Genomic DNA, 13,337 nt, shown 5'->3' with positions numbered 1-13,337 from the left:
ATTTGATAGACAGGTCTTCTGTTAAGGCTAGTGATTGAGAGCAAAACTTTTGAGGCAATATTTTCAATGAAGTGACCTGAAATCCTTATATACCCATGCCAGAGCAGCATTTCAGGGAAATTGATGTTTACTATAACATTTTTATTAGCCAGAGTTCCACCTTTATCCCAAGTACCCTTGGGTGCTTGGGAGATGCTTTGGACTCAGTGTTGAATATCCCCACTCACCACAACAACCATTGTCTTCTTTTCAACACATGCTGGCCCACAGCCATTCATTCCTTATTTTCTGATTTTAATGGTGTCTTTTGTTATAGTTAGTAGTAAAAGCTCAATCCAATCTACCTTTTTAGTTGCTTTCTCTTTTGTAATCATTTTTCCCGTGTTGTTTATATTCCACTGCTGCAGTGAAAATACTGAATAGGGAATGTGCCATTCATAAGGGTGACAGGGTTAGTGCCTGTATGAACCAAGGCCCTCTAATTTACTCTTTTTCAAGCAATAAGAATGACCAGGGACTCTCCTGATGCTGCCTAGCTAAATATGAAACTAAGTAAAGTATTTTTGTACTGTTGTTTTTCCGTAGATGGTAAACACCCACAGAAATGTTTTCACCCAAAGAAAACTCCTTGAGTCCAGCTGTTTCCCTTAAGGCTTAGAAGGAAAGAAAGTCTGAGTAAATATTCCTTCTATTCACTGTTTTGGTGGCACCTGGCTGATCTATTTCTGGAGCCAGTTCAATTACTGAAGTACATAGTGTTGTGTCAGATGCCAAATTCTGAATGGACTGTGCCCCACAAGAAGGGAAATGGGCAGGAAGAGTGTGCTGATAAGCAACAATATCAATAGCAGTACTGACCTGAAATAACTGTCTGTGCCTGATGGATGGATTAGTGTGAACTGCCTAATTATATAAACACAAAATGAAGAGATGTGTTAAAGGAAAAAGGTGGTTTTTGTGAGAATTGTTTATTTCAAAAAAAGGATTTGCTATAAACATGTCTTTATTTTCAGCACCAAAAGATCAGACCATTCCAACACCAGACTGGCAATTCAGATTGAAAAGGATGCAGGTATGGTTTGGGAGTTTGGGTGTCTTGCTTGATTTGCAAAATGTGATGTGTTTACACTGGTGAGGCTTTGCTGGGAAAGCTGAAGATATGCAAAGGGTTTAAATGTTGTGTGTACAAACCAGAGCATTTTAAATGTAGCAGAGCACCAGTCTGAGTGGTGACCCAATGAGTGAATTTACTGCTCAGTTAGGTGTAGCTGATCAGACAGAGAGCTGCTGGACTGCCAACTGCTTGGTTAATCAGAACATTGGTGTTTGTGTGGAATATGCAGCAGGCACCCTAGCTACACTCAGAGGTCAGCTGTGGGCAGAGAAAGGTTTGGGGAAAAAAGCAGCAAGTTAGAAGTGCCCCTACCACTGAGCAGTTTGGGCTGACAGGTATCTCCTCTTCCCTGGAGAGAAACCTTTCTTAGAGGGGCGAGAAGAGAAGTTGGAAAACTTGCAAGAGGAAGAAGTAGGAAAGATGGTGGGCTGCTTTGCTGAGTATTGGTGCATTAAATGAGCACCAATCCATGCAAAGCAGCTTCCCAGGCCAGTGAGACTGGAGAGTGAGAGCAGTTTTTGGCACATCAGTGGACACAGAGAATATGTAGTACATCAGCTGGCACTCTTCAGTGCCTGGTGGGACAGAGCCCTTTTTGGAGGGAACTGATACCAGTGTCTCTTGCCAAAATCCCATCCCAGTGAGAGAGACCAGAGTTTCATATACGTGTTCTTCCACTTTAGTGTTCTGTGGCCAATTTTATCTTGCCACTGTGATGGCAGGGGTGGTATTGGGAAGCTGGACATTTACATTTTAATTATTGCTGGTTTACGCCCCCATCCTTTTTGTCCTTATCCATCATGTCAGTAACATGAACAAATACATGTCTTCAAGCAGAAATTGATGTAATCCAGGGTGTCCAAGTAGGCAAGAGAGGTATTAAGTTTGAAGCATGAATGGTGGTTTTTAATTATTTCTCATGTAGGGCAGAGAGCTAAGATTTTTCTTAAGGCCATTTTGTCATCTGATAGCAGTGACCTTTAGCATTATTATGTATGCTAATAAGTGAATTATATTTTAAACCCTGTAGCACAAGAAAAGCATTCCTTTTGTGTATGTGCTTAAAAAACTCATTTTGTGACTTGCTTAAATTTTGACCAAATACACTGCAGAAGGTGCACAGGTGAGTGTGTCTGCATGGACATGGGCACACACAGACAGACATACCAGGGCTGGGTATGTAATGGCTATGGGCACAAAAAGCAATGTAGTTGCAGGCCCTCCCCTTCTCTGGTGTCAAGGAGCAATTTGTAGGAGAAGCCATACCCTCTGCAAGCCTCATCTTCTGGGTTTTGTCTTCTCCATGTAAGATCTCCTCCTAAATTTATGCTAACAAAAAAATGCATGGCTGCCTGTACATCAGTATCCACATACACTCCCATGCATACAAATACACCCACAAGATGTTGGTTTGCACATGTATTTGTGCACCAGCATTTTAAGAGTATTGAAGGTGGGACACTGATGCACTACAGAAGAGAAAAGCAGTTCTATTGTCAAGCATATATTGTGTTAAAAGAGTACAAGCACAGGGCAATGCCATGGTGGATTGTGTGGCACCATGACAGCATTTGTGAAGGGTTCAGTCCCTTTTACAAATCACCATCATAAAGTGCTCTTTTTAACCCAGTTAAAGGCTATAGACCTTTAAGAGATTACACTTCTAGACTGTGATGGGCTGTTGTTCAGCTGGGCATTTGGTCTAAGCCATGTGTTACTGAACAGCTACTATTTTATAATTGGTAGCAATTCTGGTGATGCATGTTTCATGCTTACTCAGTATACTCAGTAAACTCTTTTAAAGTGAGTATCCTCATCTTGAGTACCAACAGATTCTTCATGGACAAAGCCTTGAAAAATTCCTGGAGGACTAGAAGAAAAAAATCCCAACAAAATTATTGGTGTCTGTATAACCAAAGTATTTGAAAATCTCTGAAAAAACATTAAAATTTAACAACATGTACTGAAGTAATAATGATTTTTTTTAATATTTCTTTACATTAAGAATAGTATATAGACATTAACTTAGTATTGCAGAGACTTTTAGTGGAGCAAAGAAATTCTTACTGTTGTAAATCATGGAGGTTATTTGACTGAGTCTGAAATATGTGTTATCACTAATGTGATCTTATATCTACAATATTGCTCATATTAACCTGATTCTTGGAAGAGCTACCTAAGAAATGCAGATTGTGTAAAGTATCAGGAAGGTATCATCTAGCCAGAGGAAGCAGATTTAAGTTGGAATGAAAAAGAACATAAATTGTAATGCAGAATGGCTTTGTATAATTATTTTTTTTAATAAATGTGTACTGCTCTGGTTGTAGGAAATGATGACAATAATCTCAACTCCATTTTTTATGAGCATTTGACAAGATCTCTGCAGGAGTCTCTTTGTGGAGATTTGATCCTGGGCCGCTGGGGGAACTACAACACAGGAGACTGTTTTATTCTGGCATCAGATTATTTAAATGCCTTTGTGCACTTGATTGAAATTGGAAATGGCCTTGTCACCTTTCAGCTCAGAGGGCTCGAATTTCGAGGTAAGGATCTGCGATGATTTAAATAGCAACAAAACCAGCAATAAATCCTGTCTGTCTTTTTAATCTATCACAACTCTAGAGTAGGACCTAGAGTTTGAGGACCTTTCTCTTTCTACAGATACTTGTCTGTCTGAAAGCTGGGTACCTTGTGTCATTATATGAATGTTGCTTTGAAATCTAGATGTTAAGAAATTTGGAGCCATGTTCTGCAGTATCATAAGACTTCCAGAAAAAAGGCTTGCTGAGTGGTTTGCTTGGTTCACAGATCTTTTGATTAATGCTTCTTTACATTTTCAGATTATTTATTTTCCTCCATGACTATGAAAATTGGAGTTGTTCTTAAAATTTTTCAACCCAAAAAAACCTTGTCTTTGGGAAACAAACAAAAAAAAGAACCAAAACCAAAATAAGACCCCTTTGATGGAAAATATCCTGTGTCAAGCCATGCAAGAAGCCAGTGCTGAGATGGTCTCTGTCACACTAGAACAGCAGAGTACAATCAAGGTGACTTTTCAGCAAGGTTGAGTGTGAGAAAATAAGTGACAGGCTGGCTCTTGGAATGCACTTAAGTGTGGGAGGATTAGACTGGGAAATAACATGTGTGGGCTCAAGTCTTGACTCTGTGACAGACTCCATGTAGGATGCTGAACAGGTTGTGGTGAATGCTTTATGTTCACTTTCCTTCCTGTGTAGTGGGGATGAAGATAACACTCTTGTGTCCTCAGCAAAGTTATGTGGAAAGAAAACAGTAAATGCCTGAAACAGTTTGGTATTGTAGTACCTCATGAGATGCCTATTCAGAACAAGTGCAAATTGTGAGGAAAAACAACTGGAAAGGAAGAAAGTTCATTTGCTTATCAGCCTTATAATTTCTTGTTGTTTATGATGATTGTTGAGGAGTACATGGTCATGCACATGTGGTTCTTAGGCTTGCTTCAACTTCCAAGAGATCTGGCCAGGTATTCTTGTATTCATCTTCTCCTTCGGTGTCCCCAGGGTGAGCAGTGGTGCTGCTGTGTCAGGGATAAGTACTTGCAATCTAACTTCCAAAATATATATTTGCTGATAATTTTTGTGTTTTTAGTTCAGTGTGGGACTTGAAACAAACAGAAGAAATCTCTTTCCCAATTAAATTACAGGAGTTTTGTGAGATGGTTTTTCTTTCTCCTTGTGCAGTTGCCCCTCACTGAGGGTCCCTCTCTATCATCACCGTCGCCAGGCAGTAGAAGTAAAGTAAATGTTGGAAGCAGATGAAAACATGAGAGGTTGCTCAAGCCATGTGCTAGCTGGATGAAAAGATCAGGGCCTAGCAGACAGGCATAATGAACTGGAAGTTGAGTGGGGAGCAACTGGATAGTTGCAAAGTGGTTTGGGAAGATTTTCTTTGACGTTGAGCCAGGATCATTCACAGCCAGCAAATGGCATTTGGCACTTGGATCTGAGAGCAGAGCTCAAACATTGCAGTGTGCCACCTGTCGAGGTATCTCTGTATCCCCTAAAATCACAGTTTAAGTAATTAAATGTGTCTGAAAATTGACCTTTCCATGCAGATTGCCTAATGCTGTTCAGTGTTGATTAACTGTAGTTAATACTATTTTACTTTGTGAATAGATCCAGCATGCTGCCAGCTGCAACAGGTCTTTAAATTCAGCTGGGGCTGAGCCCCACAGCCTCTCATGTCTTTCACAGACTGCTGTTGAGAGCCAGCTGAGTTCCCAAGAGGAATATCCTTTTTCCCAGTCTTTCTTGCACTCCTGAGGAGGGAGGCTGGCATCCTGCAAAGCAGCACCCCTTTCTTACCTGAGTCTTGGACAGGCCTGGACCAAGAGAGCAGCAGCAACTGAACTGGAAAGTAATGCCAATTACTGGAGGTGGAGAGGAGTGGGGAAATGGTGGTTTCACCTAGATTATTTCATCCTCAGTACAAATCTAGTCCCCTATGCCTCATCACCCTCAGTGTCACTAGGGGAAGAGACTGCTCAGTATTAGAGGAGGAAGTAGTAGGAAATAGGAGAAAAATGGACTCTCTCTCTTCTCTGAACCCACTCAATAATCCTGTTTCAAGAATAAGACAAAATTTGTGGTTATTTTGTGTCCTCACAGACGTGGTATGTAGGGAAGTTTCTCTGGTCTTCAGAGTGTGTGGTAGAGGAGTTGTTATGGGAACAGAAACTAGGAGTTTGTGCATTGCTATTCTGTTGTTTGGCCTGGAACAGAGAAGCCATGTAGTGTTGGATAAAGGAACTCACCTGAGATAAAACCTGCTCAAACATGTGCTGTGCCCTGTGAGAGCTGAACTCCACTGGATTGTGTGGAATGAGTGCCAGAGAAATCACACAAATTGCAAGCCTGCTTAAGAATGGAGCAGGAGAAGCAAAGGAGCCCAGAGGGGAACCAAGCACAATCCAGATAAGGATGCCTGGATCTGATGGAAACTATACCAAAAGCCTCATGGACACTAAAGAGTGAGCAGATAACCTGCTGTGTGCCCAGTGGAGACTTCCTGGGGTGATATGCTGCCACCAGAGGGTTGTTTGTGTCTCCAAGTAACCCATGAGGGCTGGTGTGCTTTAGATAAACTGTGCTGCAGGACTGTGCCCTTCCTGTCTGTGGTTTGGTCCTTCTGCCAAGGAGGAGCTGGGCTGCTCTGGTGGGGCTGCAGGCCACAGCAGTGCCTGGACACTCAGGCACCAGTCTGAGTAAAAGGAGCCAGAGGGGCTGACCTGAATGCAGAATTTCTTAAGGGGATGAACCAAGGCTATTCAAAGGAAGTTGTGTGGAAGGTGAGACTGAAATTCTGCCTGGGAAGGCATTCTTTGCTCCTTCCCTTGGAAGGATTGCTGCCAGCAGGGGCAGGAAGGTAGAGCAGGCTTCCATCAGGCAGCACCAAGAGACATCTCCTGTGTGGACTGGGCACATTCTTCCCTATTTCAAATCTTGCAAAGGGCTGGTGAATACAGCCTGAGTACTGAATACAGTAGGGTTTTTTCTGCAGAAGTGAGAGAGCGTATGGAACTGCCCTGGAAGAAGCTGATGGTTTACAAAGTCAAGTGGCAGCTATTAAGCACCAGACTCTTCTTTGGGCATCCTGCATTCCTATTTTTAGTTGTCTGGTCATGCCCTGTTTTTTACAGTGGACCCTAATTCCTTTCATTGTACAGAATGGTTTCCCACAAGGGGGAGAAAAGGGCTAGAGGAGGAACTTGTAATCTGTAATTTCTGAGCTTTGGCTGCTTCATTTCAATTTCAAACAAGTAATTTTAATTGAGGGTCCCAAAAATCTGCTGTTCCTGAAATAGGAAATCTGTGTTTGCTTTGGAAATGAGTGAATCACAACAGTGTTCTCTGTGACTGTTTTATGTTTATGACTAAACCAAAAGCAATATTTGCATTGTGGAGCTCTGGATTTTCCTATGCCTGTTTCTTGTTGAGGTAGCTGAAAGGCTGTGCTGGCAGTACTGGTAGTGCCCTAAGAAGGCGTCACAGAGCCTTCTGAATTTAAATGTAGGAGGAGGTATTTGCTGCCCCCCAGTTTGCAGTCCATCCTAATTGAGGCTTGGCATTGTAAGTGACCCATCCAGATGCCTTTCTAAGTGTTTGTAATAGAAGCATTTGTCTCAGCTTTTAAATGAGAAAACAAACCCAACCAAACGCCTGCAGGCAGCCTAAGAAGGTGCAGACTGAGCAGACTGAAAGAACAGAGTCAGCGAATCTGGGATTCCTTTCATCTGTCTTTAGTCCTGTTTGTATTCAACACCTTGGATGGATTGGTTTTTCACTCTATGGACTGAGAGGGGGTGTGCCTCCTTTGTGTCATTCATCCGGAGCATAAAGCAGAGGGGAGGCTGGAGACCTCCAGGCGTGTACAGGGAATGCCCAGCTCCTCCCTTGTGGACAGCAAGGAGAAGGTAGAAATGAGCTGAAACTAGGGGAACACTTCCAAGGAGCTGCACAGTGGTGTGGGGAAATTGAGCCCTTCAGTAACTTAACTCTGCTGGGTGTGCTACACCACAGCAGAATGCTAAAAGCAGCCTGCCAGAAGAAATACATAACATATCATTTAATTTGAAAGGAAGAGATGGAAAAACCCACATCCAGGGAACAAGCAGAAACAATGTCAGAATATCTCCCTCTCACGAGTTCCCTGTAGAACAAGGGAGGTTTAAAATATTTTCCTGTTTAGTCTGTGTGTCTACAGAGTGTCTTTTGGGGAATATTCATTTAGCATCTCATGTGTAGAAATGACTTACTGATGGTGTTGCTGAAGTCTTCAGGAGCTGTTTTCTAACTCTTGCACAGTATTCTTCAGTCATTTAATGAACTTCTAAATCTCTGCTGTGATTTTTTTTTTTTTGTTACTGCATGTTGCACGTGCAATATTCATGCTTCACTTGGAGCTTCATTAGATGGATCAAAGCAAGAAGCACAGAGCAGACACAGATGTAGTTGTACACAGTGGCAGGCAGCTGTGGCAGCAGGATGGGATTGCCCTTGGGGCTCTCTGTGCTTATTTCCCACACAAAATGGTGTAGGAGAGCAGCCAGTGCAGGCTGTGTGCTCTAGGCATGGTTCTGGTGTCTTATAAGGACAGTTCCTCATTTCTGCAGCATGTGTGCATAGTTTTATTACAGTAGCAAGTGCATTACCAGTGTAAGGAATATTTATTTGTGTTTGATATTTGTTTCTGAAGGCTCTGTAGCACTAGGAAGAATCATTCTTTATTTAAAGAGTGGTTGCAACTTTTATTTTTTTACAAATCACATCCTGCTGTTAGGAAATAAAAGTGCCCATGTTCATGTTTTTCTGGAGACCACACTTGAGGTATGTTCAGTGTATGTACCAGAACATTAAAAAGTATTGATAAATTACAAAGAGTTCAGAGAAAACCAGCATTTTTTGACATAACCCTTGGGAGAAAAGGTTAAAACCAAAATGCAGTGTTTGTGGGAAAGAACAAAAACTGAGAGACACAATTCTTGGACATACTAGAAACATGGACAGGAAAGATGCAAAGGGGCTTCTTTAATCTTGGTGATTTAATTGGGAAGAATAGCATGAAACAGGGAAGAGGATACTTCATGTTAAATGCAGGAAATCTGTGATGTATAAGGCTTTCTAGGTGTACAGTGATGCTCCAACAATGGAAGCTGTCTATAAATTTCAAATAGGCTTAGAACAGTTTCTGTAGCACGTACTAGAATAAATATTTGATGCCTTTTTCCCTTTTTCTTCCTTTCACAATTTTATGTGTATTTATGGGTGCACTGGAGAAGACTTCTGGGAAGAAGGGAAATGTTAAATGCAGTGCAGCCTTTTTGCTGAAAAATATCTTTGCCAAAACCAAAATATTGCCTCTTGCATTGCTCTGCAGAAGATGCGACACGAGAGGTTTTTGTGGTATTTCATAGCTGCAAGTTTAACAACAAACATCTTTGGAGAATGCTACCTCCATGTGGCCTTTCTTAGTGTGCCTCTGTGGGCCAAGAAAAGGAAAGGTTTCTGAGGAGAGGGGATGCCTGTTATTGTAGCAACTGATCTGGTTTGAAAACCAGATTGGTTTTCAGGCATACAAACACCCGATGCAGCTGAAAGCCAAACCACAGTTTTGTACCTAATGGCTTTGATGTTTGAGGAATTGATGCTGTTTTTTAAGTCCTGAAATTTTTCTTTGAAACAAGCTGAGACTATCAGAACCTATAAATTACTGTTCATTTTCCCATTTCCAAAAGCAGAAGAGCAGGAAGGAGCCAAAAAAGTTGCAGGTTTCCAGAATATCTAATTCCGTGGTTCATGACTTTCCATTCGTGAGCTCAGTTCACTCCTCTTTGATGTATTTGGTTTTTTGTGTTTCTAGAACCATATCTGATGTGTGTTTCAGTAAAGGATGGCCTTCCAATGGCCACAATTATGCTCACTGTGCTTTTTCTTCTGTGATAACTTAATGCTTGTTAAACTATCTGCTATCCTGAGCAGAAAAGAAATGCTGGTTGAGAAGGAGTCTTATCCATCAGAATTTGGGAATATTTGGATTTGCAGCATAAGCTTGTTAAAGCAGAGCCAGATAATTCTACTGCCATGCATTTATTGGTAAGACATTCTTGTGCTTGGTTTTGCCAAACAAATGCTGGGCAACCAGGTGTTTTTGTGGAGTCATCTGTGAAGGGACCTCTGCATGGCTTAGGAAAGGAGTTACCCTGGGCATCGGCCCTTTCTGTGTAGATTTGCACCCTGGTTGCTTATTTGTCAGCAATCCTCAGTGCTCAAGCTGTTGCTACCTTAAGCCAAAATAATTAGTCCCTGTTCTGGATATGTTGTAAAATTGGAGTGTTTTATGGAAATTTAAACTGATCCTAGAATACTTCTAGTATGTGGCTGTTTAATGGATTTTTCTTCCTGGACTCTCAGATCTTGGAAAATACTTTTCACTCCCTGAGTTTTCAAAATTGAATTCAAAAGCACACTGTGGCTTCAGCCTTTAATTCTAGAAGGCTGGGTGATCATTCAGTTAGGTGTGTTTTATCCTTTTGAAGCAAGATTAGCCTTCAGTTTCAGTTTTCTCATTTCCATTTAGATCAAATTGTTCTGGCAGAGCACAAGTCTGTCCTCAATCCTGATGTGTCAGGAAAATACAAAGAGCTCCAAGTTCTCACCCTAGCTTTCTCCTGAGCTCCCACAGGCTGACCTTGCTTTGTTCAGCTGGCACATTTTTTTCCATTGATGAGCTTGTGGCAACCCTCCAGTGTTAGATATCTTACAAATGAATTGGTCACATCTATACTAGCAAGAGTCAGAGTGAGTGACTAAACTTTTGTGAAGTGCACGAGATTATTTCCCTTCTACTGCAGAAAGAAATGTATAAAAAATGTTTTCCCTCAGATTTTGAAATGTCTAATTACTAGTAAAAACATTTTCCTGTATTTTAATATTTAATAGTACTGCACCTAATTATATTGCAGAAGTGAAGTGCACATTCTGTTCCTTGCTCTTTGGTTTTATGAATAATTCTCTCAGAGATGCTTGAACTTGCTAATTTTTTGAGAAGCAATATAAAAATTGTCATTTAAATCATCAGCTTATAGCACACACAAAAAAGTCCAGGGCCTGCCTTCTGTGAAAGACAGACACAAATGCTTGACTTCATTTACTGTGTCCTGTTCCTTCTGGCTCAACTGCTGTAAAGCTGAGCATGTGCTCTCAGTCTCTGTGCTACCAGTGTCTGGAGTAATGAACCAAAAAGGATTGATGTATGCACTGGTAAATGAATTTTTACAGTAAAATGCCAATCTGGCATTGAAGTCCAGCCAGTGCATTGAGGACTAAAGCAGGGCTCCATTAAAGATGAGAGGAAATTACTGGCAGCTGTTCCAGAACTGACTGCAGGAATTAGGAGGGAATCAACATGTACTTGAGCATCAAGCCTGAATGTTGTCTTTATGGGCTTGAGTCCTTTTACTAGATGCTGTTTGGAAATACCAATCAGCAGGAATGAGGATTTGGTGTTTTGTCAGAGCACTGGCCACGGCTCAGCTTACACCTTTAAACTGAACAGGAACATCCCAGATGCTCCACAAGCAGTGAGGACACCAAATCCCCAAGGTGGTAGTGCCCAAGTCCATCAAACATTTTTTGTTAATCAAGTGCTTGTTTGCCAGATGTTGAAGAGCACACCCCTAATTCCATTCTTTGGAATAAATCCATAAAATGACCACATGAGCTCCTTTGGTTGTTTCCCATAGCTTTTGTAATAACACAGTTCCTCTTAGAATGACTCTTGCTCCTCGAGTTCAACATTGATTGCACCCCCTGTAGTATAATTTTAACTCTGGCTGATTAAAATTACCTAGCAAAGACAACTTGGAGGCATTTTAACCTGTAGAATTAGCTAGGAATGCAAATAATGTTCTGGCATCATCTTCTGTGTGCTATGCATGTGATGACAGTTTCCTTCAAACACTGAGATTCCCTTGAATTCACCTTTTCTTTGCCTTGCCAGCCTCCTCAGCCCTGTATTTTACAAAATATGTCCCCTGAGAAAACTAGTAATTACAGAAACTGCAGTAATAATATTCAGCATTTGTTGAAAGAGGAGGTAGAGAGAGTAAAGCCTTCCATAGACATAAAATTTGATATCTTCATACCAAAAGAAAAAAATATATACAAATAGTTATATAGACTGGAAAAAGGCATCTTTAAATCCTGTTGTTGTAGAGGGATCAGGGACAATTGTTTATTGTATTTTCCATTCTCCATCACTTGCAAACATTTGGCAATACTTAATTTTGCACCTGGGATGAAGATGTATCTTCACTTAAAATCAGTGTAATACTGAAAGACCTTTAAACTTTCATAGTTTGAGTACTATGTCTTCTGACTTGATTTCACAGAAGCATCTGCTGACCCACAGCAGTTCTTGTTTTTTTTGCTGTTGAGCAGTAAGTGTTAATTCATGTAGAAATCTGTGAAATACGAAGCAGAAGCAGTCCAGTTCATGTCCAGTCCAACTGGAAATGTCAGCCTAATAGGTCATGTTTTGTACTTGGCTGTATTGAAAGGCAAGTTGTTTGTATTTGGATGACCTGAAGACTTTTAATAATTTTTCATGTTGTCTATCCCTGAAGTCTAAGGAGGAACGTATATCAGTGTGTGAGCAACACTCGTTCACAGTGCAAATTTTCATTCATGGCAAACTGAACAGAGAACACTGGAATATACTGAACCTTTTCCATCCATCTCTGAGTGCTACGATCCTGGTTTTTCTCACACATTTCCTTTGGATTTTGCTTGCTGCACAGATTTTAGCAGATGCACAGGGACAAAAAGAAGTGATAACCCATACTTTAGCATATTTTGTTGTGTTTTGAAAGGTTTTTGTTAGTGAGGAGAAAGGAATATTCTAGATGCTACTTCTGTTGACACAAACTGGAGGTCACAGGTTGTTGACCAGAGTTGTGATGGGACTGGAACAGACAGTTGAGGGCAGTTGTCATCATGCTCCACAGAAAGGCCTTTGAGATGCTCCCCTGCACCAGGCTTTGTTTTGGGGTACTGGCAGACTGCAGGGAATTGAAGCTGGCACAGTGTTCTTTCCTGGCTGAATGTTCAGGTATGAATGCAGCCAAAGTCTTCTTCCATTTACAGTGACACAACAGGTCTGTTGGTCCTGGTGTGGGGGGGGAGTTGTTGAACTGCAGTGCAGTCTCACATCTTCCTCTCCTGTCGAGTCTGTTTAGAAGCTGATGGAGTCAGCAGTCTATGGGGTGATCCTGAACCTCTGGCAGAAGGCCTGTGCAAGGCGTGTAACTTGCATCACAGGAGATGCCCTTGAAAGATGGTTTATGTACAAACTCAGTGGGGAGTAAGTTCTGCAACAGCCTATGGAGAGTAAATTTTAAAAAGAAGCATACATCAAGAACATAAAACTTATGTATTTTGAGAGCACTGGGGGGAGCACATCGGAATCTGCCTCGGTTTTTATTAGTAGTGCCCTACATAGTGCAGAAACTGCATTTGTGGAGTTCAAATCCACAAGGGCTCAGCTTGACCATCTAGTGAGCACAGGCTGATAATGCAGAGTCTGCATTATTGCTTCTGCATCTGCCTCATGACTTCTTTTTGAGGTAACATATCCTTTTTAGAAAAATTTGCTCTACTTTGATCTAAAGCCTGTGTAATAGACTAAT

At 41.3% G+C, this 13,337-nt stretch overlaps 1 protein-coding gene across 1 annotated transcript in view; it reads left to right on the top strand.

The window, feature by feature from the left end:
* PCNX2 (pecanex 2) overlaps positions 1-13,337 on the top strand; it is a 151,410-nt gene that overhangs the window by 109,640 nt on the left and 28,433 nt on the right. Inside the window, exons 24-25 of the mRNA XM_050972315.1 lie at positions 1,014-1,072; positions 3,442-3,657. Of these exons, the coding sequence (XP_050828272.1) occupies positions 1,014-1,072; positions 3,442-3,657 (275 nt within the window). The remainder of the gene's footprint in view (positions 1-1,013; positions 1,073-3,441; positions 3,658-13,337) is intronic.

The sequence above is a fragment of the Serinus canaria genome, chromosome 3, assembly GCF_022539315.1.
Source record: "Serinus canaria isolate serCan28SL12 chromosome 3, serCan2020, whole genome shotgun sequence".
Lineage (NCBI taxonomy): Eukaryota > Metazoa > Chordata > Aves > Passeriformes > Fringillidae > Serinus > Serinus canaria.
Note: the sequence above shows the minus strand (reverse complement) of the source record. Positions and strands in the feature narration are given on the sequence as shown.